This window comes from Pelodiscus sinensis, chromosome 5 (genome assembly GCF_052426305.1).
Source record: "Pelodiscus sinensis isolate ZL-2025 chromosome 5, ASM5242630v1, whole genome shotgun sequence".
Classification (NCBI taxonomy): domain Eukaryota; kingdom Metazoa; phylum Chordata; order Testudines; family Trionychidae; genus Pelodiscus; species Pelodiscus sinensis.
This window is the reverse complement of record NC_143056.1, coordinates 75,728,572-75,746,565: the sequence shown is the minus strand read 5'-3', so window position 1 is coordinate 75,746,565 and position 17,994 is coordinate 75,728,572. Positions and strand designations below refer to the sequence as shown.

Genomic DNA, 17,994 nt, shown 5'->3' with positions numbered 1-17,994 from the left:
ATGCATCTTGTGTAGTCCACTTGAACGCATCTTTTAAGAGAAAGATAATTATTTCATCTGGTATCATATTTCATACTTGTTCTGTTGGTAGATGGCTAGGAGAGACTGAGGGTGAGTCTATACTTCAGGACCTAAATCGAAATAAGCTACACAAATTAAGCTATGTCAATTGTGTATCTTATTTCGAAACAGCTTATTTCAAAATAGAGAACAGCTACGCAGCACTTATTTCGAAATAGAGCACTCTTCCTCTGACTTCCCTTACTGCTCATACAATGAGGGTTACAGGAGTTGGAGTAAGGAGTTCTCCAGCTTGACAGTATTTTGACACTATTTCGAAATAACTGCTTGCTGTGTAGATGCATTATTTCAGAATAGCACTAATTGTTTCGAAATAGTGTTGCAGTGTAGACGTGCCCAAATGGATGCTATCTTTTTGTTGCTTAATGTTGCAAACAAACGTGGATTGAAGTCTCAATAAGGTTAGTTTTCAGTATTCTGAGGTGAAGAGAAATGTGCAGAAAAGAATCCTTTACTCTTTCATACTGGATTGAACCAGCTCTTGGTCCAGGACTGGTGCCAGTTGTTCAAACTCCATGCTGTAACTGTTTAGAACGCACTGTGGTCTATGCAAGAGTGAAGACCAGCTGAGACCAGCTAGGTTCATGCTGATGCAGGCCTACCTTATGGGTGACAATGGCGCAGATGCATTCCTCTGTTGATAGAATGTTTTTTTTTCAGTTGATGTAAGTAATCCATCCTCCTGAGTGATAGTAGCTATGTTCACGGAAGAATTTTTTGGCGATAGGTCAGCTTAACGACAGTGATCTGGGATGTGAATTTTTCGCACTGGAAGTGACAGAGTGGCCATTCTAAATTTTCAGTGTAGACTAGGCCTCATTTAGAAAGGAAGATTTCTCTTTAGCTCCCCTGTCTCTTGCTTGGTTATGTATAATATACATAGAGGATCTGACCATGGAAGGTGCAAGACCAATTCCCAGAATGCATCAGGAGAACTCGAGCAGAGATCGGACCAGAGGCCCTTGTAGTCCAGCATTCTGTCTCTGATAGCAGCCAGTGTCAAATGCTAAAGTTTAGAGGAAGGTGTAAGAAACTACAGAAGGTAGTTATGGAATACCTGCTCACAAGAAAGTTTCTTTCTAATCCCCATTGGGATTGGTTTATGCTCTGATGTGGTAGAAGCAAAAACACAAGCCCAAAAATAAATAAATAAAACTGGCATACCAATGTGTATGTTTGTTTATATTAGTTTTTTTATATAAATAAGGTTGGCCAATGGAGTTTCATTATGTATGACCAAAAAAGTGCAAAGAGAAAACATGAGATAAATAAGAAAAAGTTAATTAGATTTTAAAGGACTCTCTGATAATAATCTATACGACTATTAGTAACACAAAGAAGGAATTTATTTTTAAGGTATTTTGTTTTTATCTTGACATTTTTCTTTATAATGGCTTGCTAATTTAAGCCAATAGTCGTGATGGGGTAAAGCTCAGTGGGAGATCAGATAGAGCAGAGATCATTTGTATTCTAGGTTTTAAGCCTTTCAAAGTCCTGTTGCCTTCTACTTTTAGGAGTTGTGGACACTTTCCAAATGCACAGGGTGTGCCTGGCTTTTCATATCTATTCATGTCTTTTGTGTGTGCGTTTAATTTAGCAAAACAATTGGGGAAAGAAATAACTTGTTTGTTTTCTGTTGTGATTAAATGTGTGATCCAGCATCACAGAAGTTAATGGAATCCATCATTATTGAATCTAGTTGATGTTTTTGGAAAGCTCTTTATTTTCCACATTAACTGAAATAAAACACAAGCAGTGTCCCAAAGACTAGTTTTCAGTTTCAGTATTTTCTTTTTAAAATATGCAAGAAAACTTATTTAGGTGGTTAGGTGTCAAAATTTGTCTTAATCTTTCCAAAATTGTTTCTTTAAATATGAACTAAAGATTGAACCTCTTTAGTCTGGCACTCTCTGGTCTGGCAACAACTGTGGTCTAGCATGATTTTAGATAGTCAGATGTCTACTTATGGGTGTAACCAAGTTTCCCATGGTCCTATAAAATTTGTTTACAACCACCAGTCCTGATTCTCGGTGATTTGTGCTGTTCTCTAGCTCTAATTTACCCCTAAAAGTCTTCTAACAGCCCAGTAAGCAGTGGAAGTGTTAGTAATGCTGCTAGACAATATTTACCTCCCGTGGTTTGGCAAATTCTCTGGTTTGGCCCCGGTCAAATCCCGAGGGTGCCAGACGAGAGAGATTCAATCCATAATCGTACATTTACCCGGCATTACTTGGACCATTCACTCAAAAATGTTTTTGAAAATAAAAGAAAAATGTACATGCTTTATTTAAATTATTGGAAAATTACAGTATTATTATATTAAGTTAATGTTTATTTCAGATTTCTTGTAAAAAGGAATTGTTAATTTTTTCCTCCCTAAAGGGTGCCAGGGTGTGTGTTGGAGACTTGGGGCTAGAGCAATCCAGAGGAGATGGGGAGAGGAAGGTGGTCCCTTTCACCTTCCTGGTGATTCTGTTTCTTTTCTGTATGATTTTATGAGAAGCACTCCCATTCTAGGCACATCCCATTGTCCTGGCACCACCAAACCCCCCACCTAGCTTTAAGTTGTGATAAGAGGAAGCTCTATACCAAAGTTGGTGATCCTAGCTCTTACTGTTTAGGAGGAAAGCTTCAGGGAGTAGCCGAGTTAGTCTGTACAGGAGAAACTTAAAAAACAACAAATGGTCTGGTAGCACTTTAAAGACTAACAAAACATGTAGATGGTATCATGAGCTTTTGAGGGCACAGCCCACTTCTTCAGATGACTGGAGACCAAACGCACAGTCAGATGCTCTTAAAGATATAGTCGATTAAAAGAAATTTTGAAATATAGAAAGGGGGTGGAGGGTTGTCTGCCACTTCTATCCTTACAGAAGAGAACAAAACTAGCCAAATTGAGTATCCGCCCAAGTATGATTTTGTATCGTTAGACTACTGTCTTTCAAGGTCTCTCCCTTGTTTTTACTGGAATAAATAGGTTTATCGTGTAATTTCTATGGAATATACTTTAAGAGGTTACCCACACTCTTAAGAGAAAATCCAATCAAATCTTTGTATCTATATGGGACACTGTACAATGTGTTAAGACCTGTTTGTTACAACATCCAGTCTTTACTATTTTTTTTCTCATACCTCTATGGGGTAACCAGTGCATCAGAGTGAAGGCCAACTTCTTGCTTAAAATATGTGGATATAAAAAGGATAACAAAAATTAAAGATATAATGGTAGACTGGTCTCCTTCAATTACATGTGTAACAAATATCAGCTACTACTACCATCTCACAGTTCCTTCTTTCAAAGGCTATGAAAGGGTAACGAACAATGGATCTGTTTCAACCCTCACCTCTAGAAGAACTCATAAAGAAATGTGGGAACACAAAAGTCATCTTGTAGGAATTATGTGTAAGTGGCTCAATGCTTTGCATTATCCTCTCAAATCTCCGTATCAAAGACAAATGGGGAAAAGAACTTAGCCTTATTATTATAACAGAAACCTGGAAGATATCTGGCTTAGGCTCCATCTAAACTAAAAGAAAAAGGGGGTTTTTTTTCTAAAAAATGGCCCAGTCTACACTATGGGTTTTTTTTTTGCAAAAACCTCTTCCGCAAAAAGGATCAGAAGAGAATATGCGAATGAGAGTGCGAGATTTGCAAATGAGCATTTCCTCTTCTGCAAAAAACAAACAGTATAGACGGAACCTTAATGTGAAAGAGATTTGTTCTTTCAGTTACTACTGGATTCCAGAACATTTGTTTAAAGCTAGATTAACAACACAATGAATGCTAGAGATACAAACAACCACATGCCAGCCTTTCACACATCCTCTAAACCCGACTAAAAATGCACATTCTTCAGGAACACCATAGTCAGTGCACGCTCAAAAACCTTAAGTTTCCTTCTCCAAGCTTGTGTATTTTTGGGTTGCTGAATGAGCTGTTATTACTAGTTAACATTGAGAAATGGATTGTAACTCTTTTAGTACCCTCCCCCCCATTTTTTTTTTTTTTATATAAAATGGAACTTTGCAGTTCCTCCCTCAGACCCAGACTACCACAGCAAGTTGTCTACTACTTCATTAATGGAAAATATGTCTCTCCACTAGAAACACTTGGTAAAAGATGAGTGCGTCTGATCACACGTGAAATGATTACATGCTTCTGCAGGTTAGTGTATAATAGTCTCTGATTGTCAGAGGTTATGCTTTCATGTATGTAGCTACTTAGTTGCTTAACTTATGCCCTGCATGACCTCTGTGGGTCCAGGATTTTTTGTTTGGTGAAGTTTTGCTTTATTTTTCCAAGTGTTATAAATAATGAACATTGAATTTTGTAATTTAGATGGCATTTCCTTCTTGCACATATGCTTTGTTTTATGTCTTTAAATTTTATATGAAATAAAAAAATAAGTTTTTTAAAAAAATAAGTGAATGGAAGCTTTACCATGTGCTTTATTATTTGCAAAACTGTAGAGTGTAGGAGCTCCAGTCATGGATCAGAATTTCATAGTGTTAGTCACTATATAAACCCAGAACAAAAAGACAGTTTGTGCCCCAAAGAGTGTAAGATTAAGCTTTAAGTAGTAATACTTTTAAATAATTAAAAATAGCAGCAACAACAAGGGATTGGATGATTCAAGGAGTTGATTGTTAATGGGATATGGATCATTTCATCTCAGCATTTAGATTACCCTGTTTAAATCTAGGCTAGGTCACTGGCAAAGAAGAGATTTTATGTTGGTGTTTGGAGACCCATGCAAAGTGAGCAGGTGGAACTCCATGTTCTGATCGCTAGCCATGAAGCTATTGCAATGTCAGGTGTTCACTTAGTGCCTGGGGGGGCAATCTGAGAGGGGAAGTCAAGGATAAAATGAACTCAGACTCTGAATTACCTACTCTCCCCTGGAGGTTAGGATTGAATTTATTTGTTTGTTGGTGGGAGGAAATGATATACTTGCTCTTCTATAGCCCTTGATGCCACCTTTCACCAGAGCTACATTTATTACAAAAACAAACAAAATAGGATAAAGTGATTGAAAACTGGGTCAGGCAGCACCCCTAATTCAACACATGGTCTGCACTGCTGTATGAATTTATCCGCTATTGATACTAAGAATGCAGTATTGCAGAAGGTATATTCCACAGCTTGCTTTAGGACCGTGGTGTCCAACCAGTTTGTAAGCAAACTAGCCATACTCAACCGGCCAAATAGCCACATTTGGCTAGTGTGTTGGACACCACAGCTTTAGCGAATAACACCATGGAGTTTCACTCTTTGGCCCTTCTTTAACTGCATGGGACATTCCGGGTTGCTTCTTAGGAAGAACCAGCATTTAAATGGGCTTTTGTTGTGATGCTTGGTGACACCTAGTGGTTAAAGAGGGGAGGTGCAATGGATAATAAATAATGGGGGTCCATGGGTTGGGAGAGAGGAAAGGAGGCAAAAGAATCAGCAGACTATCACAGGACTTTATATTTATAGGCTATGCTGCCACATGTCTTGGTTTGTGTCCAGTGGCTGCAGACAAATGCAAAAGGCTGTGATATGACAAGCCTTTGTAATGAAAGCAGAACAAACCAGTTTGTTTTTATAGAATTCACTATATTCCCCCCAGCCTCTTGAAGTTTCACTCAATTCTAATGCTGAAGGTTGTAATCCAGGGTTCTGAAAGGATCAGAATGTCTCTTTGGCTCTGTCTACTCTGGGAAACTGATCTCGTGACAACAATGGGTTCCAAAATGGGCTTTCCACAAATGGCCTTGATGACAAATTAACTGACAGTATAGGTGGGGAAAGGAACCATTCCAATGCCATTGCAGAAGGCATGACTGAGACTTAGGCCATGTATACACTCATACGGAACGTCAAAACAAGATACACAACTCCAGCAACGTTAGTTACGTAGCTGGAGTAGACATATCTTGTTTCATGTTTCCCTGCCATCCCCATAGCAGAAGGATGCTATAGTCTGTATTACAATGGGAGTAAATGGTCCCTTCGGATTCCTTTACTCCTTGCACAAGCAACAGTACTGGCAGCTGGCAGGGGTGCCCTCTGGGTTTGATTTAGCAAGTCTGAACTAGACTAGCTGAATCGAACTCCAGAAGATTGATTGCAACAGCATTACTCTTCCATCTATTGAAGACATGGCTTTACTGTTAGACTGTTTTAATACCAGTCTAAGGCAGCAGTGGGGCTGTGTTGAAACTGCCTTGTCACTAAAAAGCTGCATAGCTTATATACCCTAAATAGAACCACAATCCAGGTCCTTCTCTGTGAACTCAAAAAGGAGAGTAGAAAGGTTGTTAGGATGAGATATGTTTAATGATTAGCGATGGGGCATAAACTATAGATAAAAACATGTCTTGTCAACACAGAGCCCAGGTCTCCATTACCCTGCACCTTGGTTTACTCATTTATAGCAGTGCAAAGTAGGAAGACAATTCTACCACTCAGACTTATATGGCAAGGTCCTCACCCAGGCCCCTTGCCTTGGGACCCCTTCTTGGGTCACAAACCAACTGGTGACCCTTTCTTGTGCAGTCATCAGTACCAATTTACCACCACCATCCGTTTACAGAGAGCTGGTTTTCTTAGCACCTTCTGGCTTGGCTGCACACTCAGTCACCTGGCTCCTCCCTCTTTCACTTCCCCTCTGGCTGCCTTATATAGCCCTCTGGCTAACGAGGCCCATAGTTGCTTCCATTAGCCCTTTAGGCCTGGGCTTGCTCAGCTGTCTGCAACTGGCCTTTTGAGCCAGGCTGTAGTGGCAGAGCTCTGGTTTAGCCAGCAGTCTATCACACTTAGTTGAATTTTTCACCCATTCTGCACTGTATAAATGACCACACAAGTTGGTAGGGCAAGAAAAAAATCAGGTCCACAATGCTTAACATGTCAAGGGCATGTATCTTCTATTGACACTCCCACTATTGCAGTAATCACTGGGGCTGCACCAATAGCCACAAAAGTGGTGGGAAAAATTAAGGGGTATGGGAGCTCTCAAGGCAAGAATGATCAGTCAGCAGCATTAATCAATAGGGAAGCTTTCCTGACTCATTCAACACTAATCAATGAGTCTGTATTACAATAATGAGAAGGCTGTGTCAAGATGCTAAATACAAAAGCCTTGTTTTCATGCCCACAAGGATCTTAAAATCAATACACATTCAAAGGCAACTGTCAAGTAGTCTTATTTGTATTGCTTTCCAATATTTTTATATTCTTCATGGTTTATTTAAGAATAAACAGCAATAATCCTTAGCATTTGTATTGAGCTTTCCAGCTGTAGATCTTGCAGTGCCACACAAAGGTGCATAAGCAGAAGTCACATTGTTCTATCCCATAGGCGGAAAGGGAGAGTTCATGCTTTAAATCACACGGTCTACAGTCAGGCTGGGAATAGAAATCATCTCAGGTGACTCAGTCTGATGCCCTATCCTGGAGCTCAAAATCAAAGATTGATCATGTTTTCCATTATAACCTCCTCAGGGCAGGAACCATCTCTTCCTTTGTACAGCGTCAAACATGCTGTGCTACCGCCTCGTCTTGCATATGTCACCAGAGCTCCATTGACACACGGTGTCAGTTCATACCAGCTGTGGATCTGGCCCAGCCAAGGAGAAACAAAACAACAATTTTTTGCAAAACCATCTTACAAGCTTGATGGATTTTCTTACTTGCCTATTAGGTAGTACAGTTAAACCTGTGTTATCTGGCACGCTAAGGGATTAGGGCATTCGGGTTATCTAAAAATTCCGGTTATCTGAGGGTCCCATCAACCTAGGAAAAACCAATGGACAATAATAGTAAAACTCAAGTTTTTAATATTGGTAGTTTTGTGAGGCAGTTGGTCTCACATTTCTATTTTGAGTTAAAAATGATTAGTACTTCTTAAATAAAAAATTGTTAAGCCAATCATGGTAAACAAAGCCAGGCCTGTGTGCCAGAAGATGTGACAGTATTGTGGCTGGGAGCAAGGCTGGTTAACAAAGTTTTCTGGTTAACAGAGTGCTGGATAACAAAGTTTTTACTGTAATAGCAAACACCCTAATTGTTACTCTTTCTGGTGATTTTTATCTACAGTGTTGTCTGTAAGCTCTTTGGGGTAGGAGCTGCCTTTTTGATCCGTGTTTGTACAGCACCCAGTACCACAAAAGAGCTCCCTGGCACAACAGCAATACAAATAAAGAAGAATGTCATTTGATATTTAGGCTATTCACTTGTGTTGGGTTTTCAATAACACTGCCAGCTTTAAAAAAATTACTATCACCAGGCCTCCCGACAAGGCAGGGGTGGGATGGGGAGGGGAACTTGGCGATGTGGAGCTCCTAGCCAACCACTGCCACTGCTGCTGCAGCAGCAGCAGCAGCTGAACCCCGGCCCTTTAAACCACCACCAGAGCTCTGAGCCATGCGCTCTTTATTGGACTTTCCAGAATGTATATTGTGAGCTCTCTCGTGCCTATCTGCAGGGGCTGGATGCCTGCAATAGAGATAAACAACAAATGGTCTGGTAGCACTTTATAGACTAACAAAACATGTAGATGGTATCATGAGCTTTCGTGGGCCCTGTAACGAGGTTTACAGGAGTGGTCAACAAAGGCTTCCCTTGTTGACCGATCCGCATCTTGACTTGCGCGCTGTGCCGACCATCAGCTGAGCTGGCACAGCGTGGTGGCCATTTTTATTTTAATGAAGCTGGGGATATTTAAATCCCTGCTTCACTGACTATGTCGGGTAGCCTATTTTACATGCCTCTGTTGGCAGAGGAGTGTAGTTTAGACATACCCGAAGAGTTTTAAATGGTCTAATTAGAGTTCTTGCCCCCACAACTGTACTTTCAGTCTTTTGATTTTGTGGTATCATAGTAATTTCAATTGTTTTAGTTACTGGAGTGTCCTGGGCTAGACAAGATACACATTTATACTGTAATATATACAGAATAGTTAGTGTATGTGGTGGGGTTACAACAGGCTCTCAGGCCTTTTTCTTCCATAATGAAGAAACAAAAAGGCACACAAGAAGCAGTCTCCCCAATGGGTTGAGCTGTTCCTCTCCACCCACTGGAAAGACTTAACTTCTTCATGGTCCAGCTGAGAGCAGAATACATAAGCCCTAAGAGCAGGGTAACCCCTTGTCACATTACCGAAATGGAGGGAAGCAGCCAGATCGCTGCTGCACCCCTAGGTGGGGGTGTTGGCCCCAGAAATTGGTATGAAAGGGAGCCATGTGGGGTATTGAATGGGAGCTTGTTGTTTTCTGATCCTGTGTATACTGTTTATGTGAGTATATAATGTCTGTGTGTGTAGATCTGTAATCTGTGTGGAAGCTGAATATTTCTCTGAATGTGGTTAAGCATTGCTATGGACAGGCTGAGTAGTGAAGCCCTGTGGAACAATGGCACTTGATGGCCCAAAGACACACCTAAAGCATGAGGGCGGACACCTAAGAGCGGCCAGCAGAGAGAGGCTGAGGACCAGGTGACCTGCTGCATACCAGAAGAGGCCAGGAAGGGGGTATAAAGAGGCCATGTGGTCGATGCCATTTTGTTCTCAGCTCAGCACTTCATCCCAGAGGCAGCACTGCAGGGATTGAAGAGCCCGGAAGACCTGTGAACCCATCCTGATCGTAGGATGTGCAATAAGAACTTTTAAACCAGCAGCTGTAACATCTCTGCTAGAGCCTGCATCGAGAACTGGGAGATTCGGTGCATGTAACGTACTGTACTTTAATAACCTTACTCTCATGCTTTTCTTTCCTGTAATAATAAACCTTTAGATATAGATTCTAAAGGATTGGCCCAGCGTGATTTGTCCAGAGGGTAAATTGACCAGGGATCTGTGGCTGGTTTCTTGGAACCGGACAGAACTTGTTCGGGGTAGGTGGGATTGGGTGCTAGGACCCCCCACCTGTGTATGAGGCCCGGGGCCATCTGGGGCACGGATATTGCTGGGGTGTCAGAGGGGTTTTGCTCGGGAGGCTTCAGGCAGGTTGCTGAAGCGCTCTGTGGGACTGGTTTGTGGCCTGTGTGGAGAGGTCACCAGTCGGGGGCTGTAAGTAGCCCTGGATTCGAGCAATTCGCCCTGAGCAGACGCCCTCAGCTGTGCCCAGACACGGCCCAGTCTGTCACACCCCATATGGCATTTTAGCTGGCACATGGCCTTGCCCATGTTGCACTAATAAGTACAGCCCTTTTGTGTCTTCACTGGGGCCCATTCGGCACAATCATTATGCCAACATATGAAAAGTGGACCAGCCTGTTAACAATCACACCAGGACTAGTGAGGTACTGCATACCTTCAGTGCATGATCTAATGATCCAGTGCTCACCAGAAAGCTCCACCAAACATCATAACTGCTATCATGCCTCTGCCTACATTTATCTCAGCCCTGTGAACTTGTCAGTGGAGCTCTCTGTCCACATGAAACCCCACTAATGTCCATGGGGAACTCAAACAGAACTTATTGCAGCACAGGGGATTAACTATGTATTGGACACAAGAGAACAAACAACTCGGAAGTTCCACACTCTCCAGGGAGGCCCTGAATTCAGGAGGCACTAGTGTACAGAACCAATCTAACGCCTCTTATCACAGTATCAGACAGCATCACAGTCATTCATACTATGTATTTAGCCTCACAACCCCCTTGGGAGATAGAGAAGTGCTATCATGCACATTGCACAGATGGGGAAGTGAGGTGCAGAGAAAAGGAGGGACTTGCCCAAGATCACAGAGGAAGTCAGTGCAAAAGAGGGAATCCATGCACATAAAGTTTCCCAGGCTAGCATCCTAACCACTGGACCATCCTTCCATAAAATGAGGAGACATAATGGATTAAACACTCTTCGGCCCCATCTGCTAGACAAGGAACAAGGGGCCAGAACCAGTTTTTCCTGAGGCAGCCAAGAAAGAGAGAAAAAAGCTGAAAATAAAAAAGACCACCCAACCAAATACAGCATTGCTCTTGAACACTTTTATGACCAGGGTTCCAGCGAGCCACACTGGAGTTACTCAATTAGGCTGTGTCCAGACTCAAGGGTTTTTTCGAAAAAACGTCACCTGCATCTTGACTACAGCCACGTTCTTTCGAAATTAATCGAAAGAACGCGGCTTTTCTTTCGACGGCGGAAAACATCATTTCACGAGAAAGAACACCTTTTTTCGAAAGTGCCCTTTCGAAAAAAGGCGTTCTTGAATGCAAACAGGGCTTTTTCGAAAGAGAGCATCCAGACTGCCTGGGTGCTTTCTTTCGAAAAAGCGGCTTGCTTTTTCAAAAGTACTGCTTGCAGTCTAGACGCTCTTTTTCGAAAGAGGCTTGCAGTCTAGACGTAGCCTCAGGGTGAACTGCAGAGAATGGGGCAGACAGTCCCCAAAAAATCAAGCCTGCATAAAACAGCTCCTATGGCCTCTTAGAAGTTACCCAGAAGCCAACCACACAGATCCATTAAAGCAAACCAGCCTTAGGCTCCCATCTGAACACCCACATCACATACAAAAATCCTATTTACCAGATAAGAAAGTTCTAGCAATCCCAAAGGATTAGACACATTATCTCCTGGGTTAATGAATAGGTCAGGTCTTACTGAATACATGCTTACAGCCAATTCTTAACAACTAGACTTAATAACTAAACTAAAATGTATTTAAAAAGGAAAACCAGAAAGTGTATTGGTTAAATGATCAGTAGGCATCCAGACAAGAGTACTGTTCTGAGGGCATATTCATAGTAGAGATGGTGAAGTTTGTAGCTGCCAAGAGTTCTGTCAGAACTAATCCACTGGTTATAAAAGTCCGCTGCCCATATTCAGGGTGGGGCTTGGAGAGGACAGTGTTATGACTTAAGCTTCCCCTGCACGAAATTTCAAGCAGATTTGAGATGAAAGGATCAGATCCCAAGAGTTTTCTATACAGTGTTCCAGCAGCCTGTTAACCATACCGTCCTGAACACTAGGCTTTTGATGTAACCTTCTGTTTCCCAAGCATCACCACTTATTAGCTACATGGATGAACATAAGGTAATTTATCTATTAAGCAGTTTACCATAGAATTTAAAGAGACAATGACATTACTTCACCCATAATTAATCATTAATATTCCCTTTTGATCTCTGAATCAATAGTTATAGGGATAAGACAGGAACTGTCTGTTACATTGCTAACATGCAACAAGGTAGAAATAAATATACGTACAATTAGTATCACCTCTAATTTACACGGCATGGCCCCCACTTACCATTTGCATACTTTTAAAAAATGAGTAGTCCTGTAGCACCTTAGAGACTAACACAAAAATTATAGTATCATGAGCTTTCATGGGCAAAACCTACTTCCTCAGATGAGCGGAGAAAAAGAGTCATCTCAGGAAGTGGGTTTTGCCCACAGAAGCTCATGATACTATGTATAAATATTTGTTAGTCTATAAGGTGCTACAGGGCTACTCATTGTTTTGTAAAGTTACCGACTACCCCTCTAAGGCTATGTCTAGACTGCAGGCTTCTTTCGGAAGAAGCTTTTCCGGAAGAGACCTTCCAAAAAAACTTCTTCCGAAAGAGGGTGTCAACGCTGCAAAAGTGCGTTGAAAAAGCGATCTGCTTTTTTGAAAGATAGCATCCACACTGAATGGATGCTATCTCACATGTAAGCTGTGATTACTATGGACGGAATGGCCCCTTGTGCTTTTTCCTCTTCTTCTTTCAGAAGAACTCCCTGTTCCCCATCCACACACACCTTTTTCCAAAAGAGTTCTTTTGGAAAAAGGCTTCTTCCTCATAGAATGAGGATTACCAATGTGGGAAAAACCCCTCTGTTCTTTTAATTTTCTTTCAGAAGAATGTGATTGCAGTGTGAACGTAATTGATTTTTTTTTCGGAAAAACAGTCATTTTTCAAAAAAAAAAAAAAAAAAAAAACCTCTGTAGTGTAGACATATCCTGAGATATTCACATATTTTTCTAACATCTCTCTAAAGGCTGACTCTAGGTCACAGTGCCAGAAAAGGTAAGCAGCTCGCAGGCAATGTGTCACAACCTTTTCTAGTGTTTGACTATTTCTGAACTATCTATTAATTCAACTTTTATATTAAATCAAACATGTCATTGATTCCCCATCATCAGAAGAATCCGATAGTGAGGAAATGATGACAGCAGAAGGAAGTCAGAGTGTGAATTCAGTACAATGCCAGCGGTATTTACTGGCAAGCAATATCTTCATTCCAAATATATGACTCACAAGTAAATGTTCTCTCTTGCCACATGCTTCTTAATGCCCACAATAGTCATCTGAACACCTCTTTTCCCTCCCTCCACCTCCCCTCCTATTTGTCCAACTGCAGAGACATTTTGTGTAATTAATTCCTAAGACAAGTAATGTGTCAATCTAATTTCTATGCAAGAGAAATAATTAAAGAGGGACACAGAAACAGCTGGGTCACACCCAGCTCTAGAAGAGCTCTGCAAAAAGGCAACGACCCTCCTCTCCTGCTGAGTAATAAGGATTTTGGAGAAAGGCAGGGATCTCTGAAAGTTCTAATTCTGTGCAACTGCAGAAAAGAGGAACTTTATTGGTTTTGGAACAGAGGAATCTAGCATCCCACAGAAGGCCTATGATGTGAAGAACTACCATGTTAAGTGATCTTCTATATATAATACACATGTTTAGCGTGATAGCACAGTGACAGTTAGTAGTAGTATCTTGTCCTTCTACATACTGCCTTTATTATATTCATGCCTTCAGGATTTCCAAGCTCTTTACTAGTGTTAATTAATTAAGGCTCATAATATTCCTGTGTGGTAGAGAGGTATTACCATCCCCATCACACAGATGAGGAAAGTGAGGCACAAGGATATTCAGCGCCAGGTGTGACCCTCCAGATCTCTTGACACCAACCCCTGCTTTAACCACTAATCTACACTGCCTTTCTTTCCAACTCTTCACATTTCAAACATCGAGGAGCACCAGACTTTTCCCTCAGAATAGATCAAGTATAGCATTTGCAAATGCCAATATGATGCCTGCATGTGGAATATAACAGTCTGGATATTAGCAGATGCAATTCCTTTGCCAAATCTTCCAAACATTTCCTTTGGGAGAAAGACAGCTGATGGGATAGTTCTCCTAATCTGATTACAGATGGTGTTCCCTTGCTGATCAGAGTAGATCTATGGACTGGGTTGTGTAGTGGGACTATTTGGTTGAACAATCAGGTCACATCTCCTACAGCATGTTAGTACTCCAGATAGGGTGCCTCCAGTGGCATGGATTTGTAAGGCAGATCCACATAGTTTTATATAATATACTACCTACGCTGGTTAACGTAATGATAACAGCAGTACAAACATACTGTGCCTCACTAAAATGGTCATATTCATTAATTTCAAGAGGACACAGATGCTAAACGCATACCCTGAAATAGCTCCCCCCAGGGTCTCCTTTCCAGTTGCTCATGAAAAATTATTTAAAAAACCCTCAAAACTCTCCCTTCAGATTCTTCTGCCCTTGAAGAGTTCCCAGCATGTGAAAGTGAAATCAGCTGTGCTGCGAGAGGAAATCCTTTCTCTTTGCCCAGACCTCTTCATCATGCTGCAAATAACAGCTGCACATTTAAACTGCTTTTCATTTATTCTTTCATTTGCAGAGGAGAACTGCAAATAAAAATCGTGTGCCAGTGGTGTGCCAGTGATGTGGGTATGGGGAAAGGGTTGGGATTGTGCAAAATGCAAGGTAATTGATGTGCAGTGAATTATACAAGGCAAAAGGAGACTACTTCCCTCACCGAAAGAGGACTTATTTAAATTTCCCTTTCCAGTGGAAAATACAAGGGTATCCTAGAATAAAGTTACACACCATTCTAGTAATATGATGGTATGAAAGTAATATGCCTTAAGCTTCCAGCAGCTGAAGATATTGGACACACAGTACCACCCAGGATCTAACCCTTAGACCATCTTCTCCAAGCTATGCAACCACTAGAGAAAAATACTTGTAGCTTTCGGAGGGAGTATAGGCTAACGATTAGATCAGAGGAGAGGACATCAGGTCTATTAGGTCTCAGGGTATGTGCACACTGCAAAGCGTACTTGAGTAGTGGCAGGGATGCACACGGAGCCATGCTTGCTGATCGAGACTGCCTCCACGCAGTCACATTGCAGAGTTGCACACAACTCATACCCATGTGGCTTCAATTATACAGATTCAGCACTAAAAATTTTTTAAGGACATATCCAGAGGTCTCAGCACCTCACCAAACTGAGCCATTGTAGGACATGGTTTGTGCATATTGTGGGAAAACTTATGGGTCCTTCCCGAGCCTCTGCACACAAGTGTTCTTAGCCTCTCAATGCATCTGTCTGCTCCCAGCTGGGCCGCTAGCCCTTCATGTGACCATAAGCAAATCAATTTATTAGTATTACTATTATTATTATTATGTATATTACAATTGTGCCTAGGAGCCCTAGTCATGGATCTAGGTCCCGTTGTGCTAGGTGCTTTAGGAACACAGAACCAAAAAAGACAGTGCTTACAATCTAAGTAGGGTTGCCAGATACTGTCACAAAAAATACCGAAAAAATGGCAGGAAAAAAATTGGTTGAGGAAAAAAAATTGTCTGCAGTAATAAAAACAACATGAAGGAATGATACACCTCAGATACCTCACTAGCGCACAATAGTGCCTACATAAAAATGTGTCTATGCTTCTTTGAGATTCTTGAAAGACACAAAGCAGTTACAAAACCCTATATAGTTTAGGGACATTTGCAATCACTTAAGTAGCATAGTTTTAGAGAAAAGTATGGGATCTGCCAGGGAAATGAAAGCAAAAAACAGCCTCTATGCACAATGAATAATGAGAATCAATTAAGTTCTTCTGGCTTTTGATTATTTAGAATGTTTCACTTTTAAGTCTTTAGTGCTGTAATACTGGGTGCAAAATTCAGCAGGGGAATGTTTATTTACTTCATCAGTTGTTTTTCTGGGAGGTTTTGGCTTTTGTTTTTAAATTTCTGGAAATATTTGTATTGGTGTTAGGCTTTACAATAGCTTGTTTCTACAACAGTTAAACTTTGAGACAAATTTAATTTGACAGTGGTGCATTACAAAGCTAAACCTCAGTTCTACAAACACTCATATGACTTTGTTCACTTTAGTCCTAGTGACTTCACTAGAAATTATTCATGTAAATAAACTCACGTGTGCCTAAATTTTCAGAATCAGGGCATCAGGAGTCATGCCGGGAACTACTTATTTAAGCCATTACATTTTTTAATGGCTTCACGTGAAAATAATCACCAAAATGTGTTTGTTTTAAGGCTTCGGGTTAGAAATTCGCCAGCTGGCTGCAGCTAGAACTACAACTTCCACAATGCAAGGCAACTGCAGTTCTAATCATCTGACTTACCCGTAGCTCTTGTGATTGCTAGTCTTGCCGTCACATGATAGACTTAAGATGGCTCCAGTGACAGAAGAACAGTTTGCAGCTCTGCAGATCTTATTGAAGGTAAAAGGGAGAGAGGGGAAGAGACACAAATGTCCTGTGTTAGCATGTTTCCTTTTTTAAATCCTTGCACTGGTAAACAGCTACTAAGTTCTGCCCCAAAGGTGGCTGCATATCATTGATCCGTGGATAGAGTTTGTAAAGAAATATGCCATATACATGTGATTTAGTGTTTATTACTAACAAGAGAGAATAAAAAATGTTTGCTCTTATTGAGCTGCTGACTAAATGGTTTTTCTCTCCCTGGGATCAAGAGTGGTGCACTCTGGAAGCTGTCACTTATAGGGGTGAGCTGTACTTAGTCATCTGTGCAAACTTTGGAGACAGGAGAGATGCCTGTTCAATTGGAGTTGAATTCAGAAAGTGTCTTTGCATGTTGGCTCAGGTCCATGCACATAAATGAACTTTTAGCCTCACTGCCTCTTCATAGCAAGCCCAGACACATGCAAAATTAAAGCGTCTGTATTCATATATGCCAACCCCCCTCAGTCCTTTCAAGCAGTATTTTTTTCCTAGTCGGTGTGGTCAAATAGCATTGTAACAGGAATGGTTTGTTGTCCTTTTAAGGACTTTTTTAAAGTAGATTCCAGTTTTGAATGAAGACACACACCCCGCAACACAGGATTGGGAGCCTGGCACGCCTAAATTCAGAGTCTGCCACCAGCTCCCTATGTGGCTTCAGGCAAGTCACTTCACCTGTTTGCAAAACTAGTATAATGCCCAGGGGAATATTGGAGTGAGTAGTGCAATGCTTTGCAGTTGTAAAACACTCTATAAAAGTACTCACTGATTCCTCTGCATTATAAACAATGGTGTCTGAGCTCCATACTCATTATTTTCCAGGCTTCCTCAAAGGACGTAGTTAGACAGCTATGCCAAGAGTGCTTTTCTAGCTCAACAGGAAGCTCAAGCAAATTGATTGACAGCACCTGTTCCAAACTGTCTGTGACATCAGAAGAAGCAGCTCAAGTAAGAGTGCAATGACACTTCATCAATTGTCTTATTGACAGGGCCTGCATGTAGCAGGTGCATTTCCCTCCTGCTCCTCTTTGCAAGCAGCCAAACATTGGTGAGAAGCAGACTTTAAAACTAATGGTAATTAATTGATCATCAGCTTTCACTGTGATGGCTAATGAGGCAGTGTGTCATCTTCAGTGCTGCAGTCGGACAGGTTCAGCACTCCATTGGGGCCTCTGTGTCAGCCTGTGAAGACAGGACATCCTCACAGATACTAGAACACAAAATGGGGAATTCTGCTTCACAAGTGCAGTCAAAATGGATGCAGATTCTATATACACCAGAATGACCTTCATCTGTCTGATAGCAGGGATCATGAATCCGTTGGTGGGAGTAAAGCCCCTTAAAGATCTAAAGTAATTATACAGGAAGAAGCAACTGTGGCAGTTTAAGAACAAACTAATGCATCTA

General features: G+C 41.3%; 1 protein-coding gene and 1 long non-coding RNA gene across 5 annotated transcripts in view; one reads left to right on the top strand and one right to left on the bottom strand.

Annotated features, from left to right (window-relative positions):
- LOC142829161 (uncharacterized) overlaps positions 1-16,584 on the bottom strand; it is a 30,822-nt gene extending 14,238 nt beyond the window's left edge. The window contains exon 1 of the long non-coding RNA XR_012903516.2: positions 16,471-16,584. This is a non-coding gene — a long non-coding RNA (uncharacterized LOC142829161). The remainder of the gene's footprint in view (positions 1-16,470) is intronic.
- COMMD9 (COMM domain containing 9) overlaps positions 16,430-17,994 on the top strand; it is a 34,350-nt gene continuing 32,785 nt past the window's right edge. For 2 of the 4 annotated variants that reach the window (XR_016349677.1, XM_006124465.5), the window contains exons 1-2: positions 16,430-16,569; positions 17,410-17,535. Coding sequence is in view for 3 of the 4 variants with exons in the window: in XM_006124465.5 (XP_006124527.1) it covers positions 16,519-16,569; positions 17,410-17,535 (177 nt within the window). In the remaining variant the exon portion in view is untranslated. Of the gene's footprint in view, positions 16,570-17,133; positions 17,249-17,409; positions 17,536-17,994 lie in introns of those variants that run through there. The other 2 variants (XM_075927502.2, XM_006124466.5) reach the window with 2 other exon arrangements.